The 15,842-nt window shown below is 42.5% G+C and overlaps 1 protein-coding gene across 5 annotated transcripts in view; it reads left to right on the top strand.

The window, feature by feature from the left end:
- Positions 1-15,842, top strand: part of TENM1 (teneurin transmembrane protein 1) — a 1,260,898-nt gene that overhangs the window by 1,231,105 nt on the left and 13,951 nt on the right. For all 5 annotated transcript variants that reach the window (XM_075435330.1, XM_075435332.1, XM_075435331.1 and 2 more), the window contains 4 exons: positions 2,565-2,931; positions 4,708-5,218; positions 10,317-10,489; positions 12,668-12,903. In XM_075435330.1, the coding sequence (XP_075291445.1) occupies positions 2,565-2,931; positions 4,708-5,218; positions 10,317-10,489; positions 12,668-12,903 (1,287 nt within the window). The remainder of the gene's footprint in view (positions 1-2,564; positions 2,932-4,707; positions 5,219-10,316; positions 10,490-12,667; positions 12,904-15,842) is intronic.

The raw sequence follows: 15,842 nt of genomic DNA, 5'->3' as shown, positions 1-15,842 counted from the left end.
GTAAAGCAGAGAGCTAGGCAATGGTTCTGGTGTAGTAACCTAAATTGTTTAGATGTTCCCAGCTAAAATTTTATGTATTTTTACCATAGTGCAGCTAGATTTACAGATGTGATCAGTATGAAAGTAAATGTGCTTGCAGTTAACAGCTGTTAAGACTGAACTTTGGACATATTGCTGCCAGTGAAATGGGCAGTTGCATAAAAGTTCATTCTATCTCAATAAATTAATTCAGCCTCAAATCAACCAGAGAAAAAGTTGTTGGGGCCCAAACCAGTCCCTGTTTATCTGTGAGACAGCAGGCATACCTGCATAGTGGGAGGAATTCAGATTATTCACTGGGCAAAGGCAGTGTGGCTGATCCACAAAGGAAAGCCAACTATCAAGATATGACAGGTGCTATGCAGAGGCATTATGGCAAAAAATGATAGTTTCAGCCCAAAGTTTTTATCACTAATAATCTAGTTACGGTTAATCAAAGATATTTTTTTGCAGCAGAGCTATCTGTCAAGGAGGCCATTAAAACTGAGGTGTCTGTTTCCAATTAAAAATAATCCATTTACTTTGATAGAGCAAGCAAACGTTCCGCATTGAAGGTACATTGCAAATATGTTTTTTTCCAAGTTTCCCGAAGATAGCCTGGTAGAGATTTCTACGCTGAGGCGTTTTTTTTGGTGTTGCAGTGAAATCTCAGTTGAAGCACGAGCTAACAGCCGTGTGTAAACCAGCCCTAGCACAGCGGGTGGAATCCAGGCAGTCTCACGCCCACACAGAAATCAGCACTCTTATGGGAGGAATCTGTTTCCACCTGTTTCCCCACATTTATCACCATTTGGAAGGACTCTACCACCTGGTTCAGAAGAGATCTTGAACCCAACAGCATTACTCTTAGTGCCAGTTATTATGCTGTCTAGTAAAATGGACTGGTAACAAGGAGGAATTCCATTACTCCGAGAGCCTTCATAATTGTGTGGTGCACCACGTAACCACGCTGGACGAGACACAGTAGCCGCAATGCCCTCGCTTTATTAAAACATCAATTATCAAACCAGCAATGTACTTCTGGAAATGAGATTATTCAGGAAATAAATACTGATGCTTGAGAAAGGGAGAGACTTGGCCTCCAGCCTGGTTCCTGAGCTGACCCCAGACGAGCAGGTGGCTTGCGATGGCCACACACTCCACCATATGTTACTCCTCAGTGCTGAGCATTGTATTAGCATCTGCAGTCTCTAAATTCATAGATCTTTCAATTAGTACAGTGGAAAAATGAGCAAAAGCAGCAACAAAACCAGTAAATGAAATAATACAAGATTCTGTGACATATAAAGCATATAAAAGCATTGCATTTTAGCCTGGTATTTATTCTCTTCTGATGATTGAAATATTTAGTCCAGAAAAATTCCATTCAGATAAAAGCAGCGATCTCCGCACAAAGGCTAGCAAGCAAAGCATCCTGAGACAGACAGAAATAGGCTGTCTTGCAGTCTCACTGTCTCAGTTGTTCTCTGACCTTTCCTTAGACAAGCTGCAGTCCAAATCCTCCACTGGCCATTAGCTGGGGAGAAGGGCCAGTCTACGCCGTTGTTTCCCAATCCAGCGATCCTGCACTGCCTACTGAGCTTTCTCAACAGGAGGAATTTGGAGCTCTGGCCAGTACATGCTACAATCAGCAGCCTACATACTGATTGTCTTTCAGGTTGACAGGCTGCCCCACCTTTAATCAGGAGCATGTTTAATTCCTCCAGATCCTGATGCAACAGGTATCAGACAAGTGAGGTCATTGTTCCAGCATTTTCTCTAGCGTGGTTTGGAATCTTTGCTTGGTTGGCACTCTCACCTGCATGGGAAAAGGCAAAAACCTAACCCTAAATGTGAAGAAATTACTTAATCCATGACTGAAATACTGAATTCACAAAGAAAAATCATTATCAGTAATTATGGCTTGGCTATTGTAACATGTGAAGTGTGAAATACTGAGGTATTAGTATGTTACAAAGAATTAACGAGCTTATATTTATTATGGCATAGAAGTTTTATTAACATTTCTTGCTTCGTAAATAAATTGTGGAAATGTGTCATACTCTTCTAGTATGTCATTTTCCTTTTGTACTAACAGTCAATTAAAGTGTTAGGACATTGACAACCACTAACTGTTTTCCACTCTGCCAGTGTTGACTGCAACCTTGAAACAATAACATTCAGACCTGGAAAGTTTTCTGGCTGATGTTGCATGACATGAAGTGTGTGGTTTTATCTGCATGGCTGCACAGGTATAACAAAGTTCCCACCTTAATGGACTTGTGCAAATACCTCTCAGAGGGTGCTAAATTACTTTTCAAATGACGTTTTCTTCCACACTGGACGAGGACCTCAGAAAAGAGTATGCTTGTTGAAACTTCTTCTGCCAAACCCAATTAAAGGTACATACTAGGGAAGCAGTGCTGGGTAAATCCACCGAGTGCCTCGATGACATGGTGAGCAGAGGTGGTTGAATGAAACTGCCTTACTGTCTTAATCATTGTTTTTTCCTTTTTCCTCCTGCTTTCGCCTTAATTTTTTTCCAGGTGCGGTTGGAGTGGCCAACAGACCTCACAGTGAACCCTCTAGACAATTCACTGTATGTCCTGGACAACAACATTGTCCTGCAGATCTCTGAGAACAGGCGTGTGCGAATTATTGCAGGACGCCCCATTCACTGCCAGGTGCCGGGCATTGACCACTTCATCGTCAGCAAGGTGGCCATCCATTCGACCCTGGAGTCAGCCAGGGCGATTGCCGTATCTCACAGCGGGATACTCTACATTGCAGAGACAGACGAAAGAAAGATCAACCGCATACAACAGGTCACAACTAACGGTGAGATCTCCATAATCGCTGGAGCCCCATCGGATTGTGACTGCAAGATTGATCCTAATTGTGACTGCTTTTCAGGTAAGGCGATGCTGGTTATTTCCTGTCTCTTATCGGTTGAGAGCCCCTGACACAGCTGCAGATTAGCAAAGTGACGAGGGGAAGGAGAGACAAGCAATGATTCCGTTTCCTTGGAAAGCCAAAAACCTCATCATCAGCAGTATGTGGATTTATTCCATTGGATGTAGAGATGTGAGCCTTCCAGCTGGCACTGGAGGAACCTCAGGGTAGTCTTAGCTTTTCGTTTTTTGATGCAGATTACACAGCATTCAAAATTAGCTCCAAGTCTCCCTTTCTCTGTCAGCTATGTTTGCCCATGTTGAAGACAGTACCAGCCCCAGTACAGATGCACCTAAATGCTACTGGATCGGGCGGCCCTTCTCACCAAGAAGAGTACCAAGGTGTTTCACATCCAGTGATAAATACTGGCTTATGCCTGCTCTTCGCTTGTGTCATGCTGCACGACCAGCAGCATGATGCAAGCATGTAATGCTGAGAATTTCTTCTGCTGCTGCTGCTTTAAGCTGGAACCACCATTGCAAGGCCCACACTGCACCACTGGACATTCTCAGCAACACAGCTTCTCTGCCCTGCACACACCAAAAAATTTTTCCTAAAAAAATACTTCATGATGGGACAAAGGACAGCATTCCCGTATGCAGAGGTGTGCAGTATGTTGTCATCTTGTCACCTCCAAGAACAACTGTGTTCAGCTCCATAATGTCATCATATTTCTTAAGCCTCCCATTTCAAGTAAAAGGTTAATTACTGACAAGAAAACATTAAGTATGTCAAGAATGGAGAGAAAAAAATGTAAATGATCTTCCAGAGAAGGTGGGTTGCTGACCCGGCGTTGTTGTGATAATCAAAGCTCCGTGTGCGTTGCCAAGTGCTGCCAGCTTCAGTTACAGCTATAGTAGACCAGAGCTGAAAAGGATCCTACTCGGGGTTCCTATTGAGGGAAACTGCCCCTAGTGCTGAAAAATTAAAAACTGTGGCAAATCTAATGATTGTGCCAGTGCTGGGTTGGTGAAAGGCAGGGTCAGAAGGCCAGCTAATTTGTCCATCTCCAAGGAAGCGTAGGGTATGCTCAAAATCTCCACCAAATTTCATTTCTCAGTCAGGAGAAGGGGAGCAGTACGAACAGTAATGTGTTTTTCTCTAAGATTGAGCTTTAATATTCTTTCTTGCTAGTTATAGGAAATCCTGCTCGCATAAAGTCATTTTGATATGCGTATACAGCCTATGATAATGCAAATATCCTCCTCAAACCTTAAAATACACAAAGCAAGTAAATTACCAAGTGATACTGAAAGAAGTGGTTTCTTAAAGCCCTTTTTGACTATTTCTCTTGTTTTGTTTTCCTGTAGTGTTGAGTTTTTAACAAGTATAAACTAATCTTTGCTTCACTGTCATTTTAGCTTAATTAATGAGTTTCGTTTTCTCTTTATTTATAACACAATTCTACTTGAACTACATGCCAACAGACTAATAGTAGGGAATGAAACTTCAGGTGTCATGTTTCTCTTTCACAATTTTGCCATTAATGCTTTCCTGCGCGGCAGGGTTTTGGCCTTAGCAAAAATGGTGTAAATGAGATAATTTATATTGTTATTTGTCTTCACTGAGACTGACTTAGAACTGCACCAACCTTAGGTAGTTTGGATTTAATTAGTTGGAAGAATATAGTGTTTTATTGACCTGTAAGTGATACTGAGAAGAAGCAGTGTGTCAGGCTATGGGGATCAGCTGAAATATGGATATTACAGATTAGTAAAATTACCATTCCTCCTCCAGGTGATAGTGGATATGCCAAAGATGCAAAGCTGAAAGCACCTTCTTCTCTAGCAGTCTCTCCTGATGACACACTGTACGTAGCAGACCTTGGCAATGTTCGCATCCGTGCAGTCAGCCGAAACAGGGCTCATCTCAGTGACACAAATATGTACGAGATTGCATCGCCAGCGGACCAAGAACTGTATCAGTTCACCATCAACGGCACCCACCTGCACACGCTGAACCTGATAACAAGGGACTACATTTACAATTTCACCTACAGTGGGGAAGGCGATGTCGGCACCATCACCAGCAGCAATGGGAATTCGGTTCACATCCGCAGAGACACAAGTGGGCTGCCCCTGTGGGTCGTGGTGCCGGGGGGCCAGGTGTACTGGCTGACAATAAGCAGCAATGGGGTTCTGAAAAGAGTTTATGCCCAAGGCTACAACCTGGCTCTGATGACATATCCTGGAAACACGGGGCTTTTAGCAACCAAAAGCGATGAAAATGGATGGACAACTGTGTATGAGTAAGTCCATGACATTAAATGCCTGATTTCAATGAACATTGAATTTCTTTTAGTCAGTCCTAGTAACTGAGAAAGCCACTGTGCCACTAACACTGCATGGGAAAGGACAGGTGATGCTCACAAGCTTTTACAATGAAACACTACCATTTCTGAAGTGCCAAAGCCTGTCATATGTAAAAGCTCTGTATGTAGTGCCAATGTAGTGTAGTAGAAACTGCCTGAAATTATACTTCATGTGGACTTTGTTATTGTGAATCTGTTTTTCTAAATGAAAATGCTTGTGGAATTTGTTGTTACTAAAGAAGCAGAGGCAATTTGTGATATGAATTGAGGATTTGCAAAATTCCTCAGGAAGACAAAAAAGGGCAAATCAGTGTACTCATCAGAAAAGGGAGTGTTGCAAAGGAAGTTGAGAATCTCAGTGGAAGAAATATGCAAAGGCAAGATTGGACTTGTCTCTATCAGCAGGGGAAAAGGATATATAATAACAAAAGATATGTAATAGCAAAAGGCTATACAGAAGGGGAGTAGGAATGGCCTCATAAGCAAGACATTCAGGACACCTTTGATGTGGCTTCTAAAGAGCAAGACAAGACAGTTAAAGATGCAGTCAGAACATCCCAATCTGGTCCCAGAGAGAGAACAACCTAGGATGAAGTTCATTATTTATAGAAAAGTGTGATGTATCAGGATTTCTCATTATTTATAATTATTTGTCATAATCCCTGTTTGAGGATGTGACAAGTGATGGATGGAAACCACATGTTAACGTGGCAATATTAGTTCAGAGTCTTCAAGGAGGGTAATAATGCCTGCTTTCTGTAGAGCATAGGAGTTCATGGTCAAAAACTAAAACGAAAAGCCATCAGGTGAGATATGAGCGGAGAACACATTGAGGAGAGTTAAGTTACTGCATAAGTCCCCTGGAGAGGTAGTTGAGTCACCGTTATTACAGGTTTTTAGAATGATGTTTTCTTATAATGGAAGTAGGATAAAAGCAGAGAGAACTGCTGCCTAGTGCATGGGATTTTTTATTCAAGGGGATGTATTTCCATCCTGCCCTCTATTATTCTGTCAAAGACTAAATTGATAGGGTGGACATAATTATAAACCATTAGAGAGGGCCATTTTTTGAGAATGTGTGGGAAAACAAAACCATACAGGGCCTTCCTGGGTCAGTTCTCGTTTTCAGGCATGTATTGATACAAATTTAGATGATCTTGCAACAAGACAAAGCTCACTGTCATCCTGGTGCTGTTTAAACACTGATCTGAGTGTTACCTTTTATAAGCAGAACTGACTTAAAATATATGCTTCCTTATAATAATTTCAACACTGAGAGTGATCCATTTAAATCTCTACTGGAGGATGGCATCAGTCCAGACCATGGACCAATGACACTTTCAGGAAGCTTTTGCAGTAGCTCCAAGTCACGCCTGTTACTTCTTAAAATGCTGAACACCATGCCTTGTTGCAGGACCTTGATTGTTAGAGCATGTTAGAGCGGATTGGTTTTAGTCATGTGCTTCTCAATCTCGGTATTCTGCCTCTGTCCCATTGACATCGAGTGTAAACCGTTTCACGCAACTACTGCTTGTTCCTGTTGTCTTCTGGCAAATCATTTGTTACAGTATGGCTCCAGCATAGTAACATCTTTTAAAGGACTTCACCTGCTTGCAAGTGCCTCCTGTTGTATGTGATACGGGTTTCTTCACAAAGAGATACCTGTGCCTTGAAGGGATCGATATGATGCATAAAATTAACACAAAGAAACTTTTCTCAGTTAAACAGTTCTTCATACTTTCACAGCTTTAACTGCAGGCTAGGTAGTACTGTCCTCACTGGTGCTTTGAGTTGTCCAGGCTTTGCATGGCCATGCACTTCTGCCAGTCTAGACCAGTCAGTAGAAATTAACAGAATTACAGTTGTTAGCATTAGAAAAACAGCAGCAGAATTAAACAGTGAAGTCATGTCATTGATACTTATGTTCGGTCCAATATTTTGAGTCTTCTTCGTAATATATTACAAATTCCTGAATGGCTGATCTGCTGCAGTCAGAGGGGCGGGGGACTGTATCGGCGCTGTGCTGAGCAGACATGCTTTCAGGAGGTGCTACTCACCTTCTGCCATAAATAGGTCATGGGGCATGACGGTCCTTAGTCATCCTTTAACCAGACATTATTTTCCAGACAGGCCACGTTCTGAACTGACACCCAACTTCAGTTTGAAAATTAGATTTTTTTTTTTTAAGGGGTTACTTATATGTGAATTGCTTCCGAGTCCTATATGAACTATATGAACATTGGAACTATAGGAATTATCATACAAGCAACTTTGAAGTTGCTTGGAATCATCTTCTCTGTTTAAGCTAGATTTGCATCCACATCCTAAAGTTCAACCTGTGGCACTGTCAAGCTGAAATAGGGAGGAGTTTGTCTAGCAACACGTATCGCACATACTTGGGATCATGAGCAAAGATAATGAACTGTTCAGAACATCTACCTATATGTCAGATTCACTCACAGAGGGAAATTATTCAGAGGTAGAAAGCCACCTACAAAAGTACTTGTCATCCATCTACTCTAATCTGATGGAATGGAAGGACTGAAAGAGCTCTTGCATAAAATTATAGCTAATGTACAATTTTCAGTCATCTAGATTTTTTTAATATTGTATCATTAAAGCTGTAAAAGGGGAGGGGGAGCACTGGGCCTCTATTAAATCAAGGGCAAGAAAACACCTGCAAGAAACAACTCTCTCTGAAAAAAATTAATTAAACCGCTTTCCCTTTGAAATTATATAACTCTTAACTGTGCTACACATAGAAATGCAGATGGATTGTGAAGCTGTATCCCCAAGTGTGCATTTCAAATATTGGTGAGCACTTCCTCATGTGAGTACTGAAATCAACGCAATTATTTGCATGATTAAATGGTCACCAACATGATTAACGGTGGCATAGCTGGGCCCCAAATTAACATTAAGAAATATGTCATGATATGCCACTATCAGTATGGCTAGGACATTGCTCTGCAGGAATTGAGCGAGTCCCAGTGTGCTACTATTCATCATGTGAAAGGTGGCAGAACGTGGCCTCGGAGGGTTGAGTTTCTTGGAGCAATCTGGAATAAAAAAAACCCTTTCAATGGTAACACTGTGGAATCGTTACCGAGACGCTGATCTGCATGTTCTCCTTGAAGTCGGTGGGACCATCTACATGAGCGAGAGCCCATCGGCATGAGCTCTAGTCACATTGTAATTCAGCGCGGTATCTGGCCAGCCGTCTAGTAACGGTTTATTCCACTTCCAGCCACACAGGGAGCTGAGTGTCTGATCATCAGCACTATCGGCAGCAAAACTGGATCCTTAGCGGAGATGGATCCCGCGTCTTGCGCACAAGTACATTCCAGTAAACTGGCTGCACTTACGCCATAAAAATGCACTATTTGGGGATTTTTCTATGGTACGGTAGAAAATCCAAATAACCTAGCAAGCTGTCCTATCTGTTTGATCAAGCAGTAAATGCAATAGAACTGCCTAGTGTTCACGGAGTTTCCTAATGATGAAACATAGTGATCTGAGTCATTTTTAATTGCTGGGTGTGGCACCCAGTCAGTTTGCACAGAACTGGCATAAGGGTGGAATGTAAATGAGTCGTGATGTATGTGAGGGCAGTAGGAGGTGAAAAAGAGAGAGGTTACACTGAATTGAACATTTTATTCATTTATTTGTCAGAAAATACAAGATGGTCACTAGTTCGTTCATTCTCAAGTGTTTCGTTTGAAAAGAACAACTGCTCTATTTTTCTTCTTTATACTGGTGAAAGAGAAAAATTCCTGATTTTTTTCACCAACAGTTCTTGTGACATACAGGTTTTGTCTGACTAATTAGGGGGAAATAAAGATCCTAAGGACATTATGCCAACACATTAAAGTGAAGGACATAACCAGATCGTCTGCTGATGTGGATTGGAAGAGCTCCATGGAAAGCAGTGGAGCTTTCCCGGTTGATACACCAGCTGAGGATATGTTTTGTGAATGAAGGGAGACAGTTAATAAAACATGAAAATTTAATTATGCTTACCTACCTGCACAAATAGGTTTCTGTTTTATGAACATGAGTTGGTTTTCCTCATGCAAATACATCTGCAGTATCAGTGAGGTGTCTTGGATGAATAAAAATGTCTTAACATCAGTAAGGTTTTTAAGATAGGAAGCATTAATATGAAACAGTATCAAGCACCAAGCAATGTTCTGCACTGTTTTCTGTGTGAACCATCAGAAAGAACAAATACATCTGTAGAACTGAAAAGACCCGTTAGAAACACTGCTCCAGAGCTTCTGAGTTAATTATTGACTTTTTCATAACATGGCCCGATTCACATAAATTACCTTAAACGAAAAGAATTTCTTTAGCGCTGATGAAATTTAGGGGAACTAAAATGCGGTGCTCTAGATTCTGGTGCTGTTACTTGTGATGAGAAGTTCCTGCTGATTTGAGTAGGCCCACGGGAAACGTAACACAAGAGTGAAAACCATGTAGGCAACTTAATCGCTTCAGATTTCAATCTAATTTTATCGCTATTGTTACGCTTTAGGCCCTCTTTTGAAGTTCACCATTCATATTATGTACTTCACACATCAGCAACAAAAGGCAGGGTTTGAGTGTTGCAGGATCGAAGAATCGGTTTTATTTAAACTTGTGGGTAAGAAGAGGCGGTTTTGGGGTGCGCGGGTTGCCTGGAGGCCGAGTGACCTCCAGCGGTCACGCTCCTCCACCGCACCCCAGCGGGCGAACCCCGGCCGGCTGCGCAACGCCGGAGCCTCTGGCAGGGGCTGAGGGCTGCAGGGAGCATCTCATACTGTTCCCAGTGGTATTTTATCCGGCACCACTGAAAAAAAGAGTCTAAGCAGGAATTCAGATTAGGGAATGAATGCATTTTGAGTGAATAAATGGACCAGTTCTTACCTTTTTATTTATTGCACGGTCTTGAAAATGCTTCTTACGTTTTTCCTTTTTTTTTTTTTTTTTCTTTTAGGAGTCTCTACAAGGCAATAGTGATGTATTTTCAGTGGCTCTTTAACATCATGTCTTGCAGGTATGACTCTGATGGCCATCTGACCAACGCGACCTTCCCGACCGGGGAAGTCAGCAGTTTTCACAGCGATGTTGAAAAACTGACGCGAGTGGAACTTGATACTTCGAACAGAGAGAATGTGATCATAGCCACAAACTTCTCAGCTACCTCTACAATATATACATTAAAGCAAGGTAATTAAAGCATTTCTGTTATTTCTTCACTAGTCATTACGTTTCAAACCCTAGACATTATTGCATTCTTAACTGTTTGCCAAAAAAAGACATTAGAATTAGTTCATTTGTTTCTTCCTTGCTTCAGTACAAATAGCTAGATACTACTTTTAATTCTCCTGAGGTACCAATTAGAAACAAGTCACAAGTGATTTCTTTTCCTCCTGGAAGCATCCCATGGATAGATTCTAGTTATTGAAATCTCCAGTGTCTCCAGGCTTTACATGCTACTTTCTCCTCCAGTATCTGAAGGACTTAGACTGCCCTATAGTACGCTGAGCTGGTGAGTGCCTTGGGGATGAGATTTTGACTCAGCCGCTGTAGACACCACAATATTTCCCTGGCAATATCATATCTCCCAAGACTAATTTACTCTCTGCCTAATGGCATTGCGCCAGTGTCCTCCTCCAGATTTTGCAGATTCATCACCAAATTTCTGGTTTTGTATAGTTCATTTGATCTGTTTTTTTTTCTCCTTGTTGATTTTTTTTGTTGTCAATGGATTGTTCAGGCTTTGAGAGAGCTGGTGCTGGGAGGTAGCTCTCTGATTTCCATCCAGGTCTGCTATAGAAAAGCTTTGTATCTCTGAGCAAATCACACAACTTTTCTTCCTCTCTACTTTTGATCTGCAAGAAAAAAATGGGAAGAGCTCACCTCACAAGACGCTCTTCTTCACTATTGCATTGCAGAGACAGCACTGATAAATGGAAGTAATTAGATTATATTGTTGTATCGCCTGCTAGGCTTTGTCCAAGGGACCCCATCTGCTCTCTGCATCATTTACTGGCTGCTTGATTGTATGTCTGTCCTTAAATCTGAAACTTGTCAAAGTTGGTATGTTATCAAATTCTGTCTCAGGAAAGTGCTAGCGCACTATGGGCAGTGCCAGAAACAAACAGCTGTGGTTATTATTATACCTGTCACATTTATGAATGCATATAATTTGCATATTTCCATGTCTCTGTGAAACTATCACGAGGCATCCTGTGAACCACCAGTCAGACGGGGTACTCTTACATCTGAGTCACAAAGGCTTTTTTAATGTAATGCCTATTATCTTCACTTTCTGACATACCCAACTATTTTCCACATACTCACAGCTCAAGAGCTGGACCAGTTACTTCTTTGTGGAGCAGCTTAAAAAAAAAGGATGCTTTTCATCATCCCTAGCTGGTATGAATTCAAGTACATTTTAAGGGTGAGACGTTCACTTTGTCTCGTAGCACCAAACATTCGGGCTCGTGATGGAGTTGCTCCCTGGCAGCTGAGCCGCAGTAGCCCCCTGCGTGCGTATCGCTAGCCTGACCAAATGCAAGGCGATGTGGCACAGCCCTGCCTGCAGCGGAGGGGTTACAGTGTCCAGGCCGCAGAAGGGGAGCATGCAGTGGCTGTATGGCTTTGCATCCTCTCAGTGGAGACCTGCTCTGGACCCTGCGCGGGCTTCTGGCAGTTTTGGGGAGGGTGAGAAGGCGGTTCTGGGTCATCCCAGCTGTACTCTGCGGCCCTCTGCGGCCCAGTCCTGAGCCTCCAGAGCTGCTGGCTGTGCCACTGTTGCTGACCCCTTCATTTTTCTGCCGACAACCACTTCCCCATGGGTCTCTTGCCCGAGGCTTCAGGCTCGTGGCTGACCGCCACTGTGCCTCTACTCCAGGGTCCTGCTGCTGATGGGGAAGAAGAGGATGTTTTAGTACGGTGATACAGGGAAGAGGGACAGAATGGGGGACTGGCCATCATCCTAGACATTTTGAAAGCAGCTTTCATGCTTGACCTCAGATACTCATTGCGGTCTTTCAAGCAGTACATTACTGTTAACAGATCCCAATGGACTAAAATCATCACAGTATCAGTGCTCAAAACCCAGCCCATGGGCTTACATACATTCAAGCTGAAAGCAAAAACTCTTTATTCCTGCTGCAGGAAACCTTCACAATGGAAATCATCTGGCCAAATGTAATAAAAAGATCTTCAGACATGGGAAGGCTTGGAGGTTAAAGGTTGCAAAAATCACACTTCAGCTGGTGTATGTTCAGCTGTCTGTAACCTCGGGACAAACAAAGCCCTACTGCACCTGACATTTGCTTCGTAAATCTGGAGATCTGAACTTTTCTCTCTTCCCTGTTTTTGGTTGTTTTTTGACAGATAACACGCAGAATATCTACCGGGTCAGCCCAGATGGGTCTCTGAGAGTCACCTTTGCCAGTGGAATGGAAATTACACTTAACACGGAGCCTCATATTCTAGCAGGCGTTGTCAGCCCCACTTTAGGGAAGTGCAATATCTCCCTTCCTGGAGAGCATAACTCAAATCTCATTGAATGGAGGCAAAGGAGGGAGCAGACCAAAGGCAATATCTCCACGTTTGAAAGAAGGCTAAGGGTAAGGCTTCCTCTTGTGTAAAGTGCAGTGTTTCCTTTGAAAGCCATTGAACTAAAATCATGTTGAAATGTTCTGCTTTGTAAGGAGAGCAATGGAAATTTTGTATCAATGGTGGGCTCCAGCCATGAATTTCAAAACCAAACTCCTCTGACAGTCACAGGGCTGTTTGGTCTCTGTTTGATTTGGTTGTGAGACTTGACCCAAAGACATAATTACTTTTTTCCTTCCTCTTCTTTTTCAACTAAGAACTTAATTACAGCTTTGGAAGAAGCTGTGAGCAAAGAACGATGCGTAGTTGCTCTGGCACAGCAGCAGAGTTGGAGCCACATTCTGCTTCTGCCTCTCTCAGGTTTATCGACCCTCTTTCTTCTGGGGGCAATAGCAGGTGCCAGCCTGTGCCAGGGGCAGAGGGTCTCTCAGGGCACACCTTGGGTGTCCTGGCCAGTGTATTTCCTGTTAGCCAGAGCGATGTAGAGCCTCCCTGTGTCTCCAGACAGGCTGTGTATTCTGCACTCTACCACAGGCTTACAAACCCCCCTCACTCCCTCTGGGTGGATTACACTATGGCTCTAATAAAGAATTACTTTAACCCTGCATCGATGGTTTATATTTATCTGTGAGGAGAACTCACAGATTACAATGACAGATGGTCAACATTCAGCATTTAATTAGGTAACACTAAGGCTCAAAGAGACTGCTACCTTGCAGAACAGGTTTTTTATGCAGTCAGTTCTGGTTTTGACATGAATACCCCTTAAAAAATCTGTACCAGTAGTATGACTGGGAATTTTGGCCTTAAAAATATTGCATTATTAACTACAACCTTTCTGGGTAGGTATTATATCTGAAGGTACATCTGTTAGCTCTGAAGATACAGAGATGGTTATTAAGAGCTCTGGATTGTCTTCTGATTAGGAGACGCTATACTATATATTTTTTTGAAGTGTATCATCTGTTTGGTTTTCAACTGCTCTGATAAATCAAAAACACAAGGCTTGGATGATCTGGCCAGAGTGGCCACTGCATGTGAAACACCTGTTTGAAAGGAAATCTTTCAGAGTTGACAGTCACGGTTACTTTATTAGGATCTTGCAAGTGGGGGAAAGCTTCGTTTAGTTTTTCTTGCCCATCTTCTGCCTGCCTCCTCTCTATCATAGTGTGAGTCCTCATAGCCCTGTCTAGGGAGGCAACTGAACTTACTACAGTGGCAAACATGTTAAGATAGCAGGATCGCAACTACGGCCTCCGTGGCTCGCATTGTCTAATCAATTGATTTTTGTGTGATTTTGTGTTTAAATAACTGTATGGCACATTTTTCTTTAAAGATCTTACATGATAAAACCTTTAACGGAAAAGATGTAGGCAGTCGTCTATTCTACTTACATTGCCAGGGCCAAGTTGTTCATGACAGTTATTTTTAATAGAAGTACTTCATCCTGCACAGTTTTCCTATTATGCAGTTTATATTTTCTGTTGTAGAAATTGATTGCAGGTTCTTTTAACTCATTTTCACTTGCTTCTGCATGATCCTTATTATTGCCTGCCAAAAAAGGGAGGAAACTCACAAATTGGTCAGGATTAAATGGATGCTGGCCGAAGGCAAAAAGTGTTCATTGAAACACTGCAACACTGAGGCTGTCCAGAGCTCGGCAGACAGACCTGCCTCTGGGTCAGTCTGTTGGTGCATAGAACCATTCATGTACTCCTCCTCCTCCTCCTTCATCCAGGGAGAGGATGGAAGGTGAAGTGTAAGAATGATTTTGATGTGCTGCTGTCTTACATTCTCTGTCCTTCCAAAAGTATCCACTAGCATCACAGCAGTTGACCATTGCATTGTTATTTCTGTAAATTGTGTCATTTTGTACCTACCAAAGACCAAGGGGATTTATGGATTGTCCGTGCCTGCTCAGAAGGACAAGTCAGCTGCCTGTATTACACTGTTTTCCCCTCCCTTCACTGTTCTGAACTGTAGGACCATCTGTCTGAGGGCTGTCAGGGCAAGGCTGAAGGGAACCTGGTAGGATAGCACATTAAATGAGGATTTGATAGTGGAAAAGAGGAGAAATACTCGCACATAGGATACACCATGTAAATAGACACAAGAGAAAGGGACAGATGGACTGTTCCTGCCAGTAGGAAGGACTTTGGAGGACAGGTGAAATGTACAGGTCCTGGAGTTCGGCTTTAGGACTGAGAAGTTTGCATGGGCTGCTGATGGCATGGGGAGTCAGTGGAGGTGGAAAGAGCTGGAGCAGTGCAGCAGATGAGGACGGCAAAGGAGCAGCAGAATTTACCCAGGCACAGCTATCTTTCCTTGGTGATTAAAGGAAATATGCAGGGCAGCAGGAGCAAAAGTACCATCATGTAGTGTGTCTGAAGCAGTACACCAAATAATGACAGGGATTTAGCGCTTACTGTTGACAGATCCTGGAGCGCTGCTGGGAAAAAAAATCTAACCTCATTAGAAGCCTTTATGCTGGATGAGGTTCTGGTGAGACCCTCTGAAAACTTCTAGTGAACTATATTTTAAAAAGAAAGTTTTTAAACACTTAATATGCCATGATTGGCATAATAGGAAGTGTGTTAGAAAGCTTGCAATGTAGGGCAGAAAGAACTATGCTGAACTTTGAAAATATATGTAAAGAAAAGCTCTGGGGATTGGGCCAGTTCTCAATGGAAATGAATAGACTTGCAGGAGCCTGCAAAACAGCACAATGGAAGAGTTTTCTGAGAAAAAAGAAAAAAGCATAGAAATGAGGTTTAAAGGTGTTACTTGGAGATCAGTCCTGATACCGTTATTGAAACAAACGGCTTTGAATGCTAAGAGGTATAAATTAGAAGGCAGGTAACTGGGGATGAGGTAAAGGATGACCTAGTTGAGAAGAAGAAAACTTTGCCTTCTCTGTCTGGTCCTAACATTTTTAATTCTTAATGGCAGT

This window comes from Opisthocomus hoazin, chromosome 14, assembly GCF_030867145.1.
Source record: "Opisthocomus hoazin isolate bOpiHoa1 chromosome 14, bOpiHoa1.hap1, whole genome shotgun sequence".
Classification (NCBI taxonomy): domain Eukaryota; kingdom Metazoa; phylum Chordata; class Aves; order Opisthocomiformes; family Opisthocomidae; genus Opisthocomus; species Opisthocomus hoazin.
Note: the sequence above shows the minus strand (reverse complement) of the source record. Positions and strands in the feature narration are given on the sequence as shown.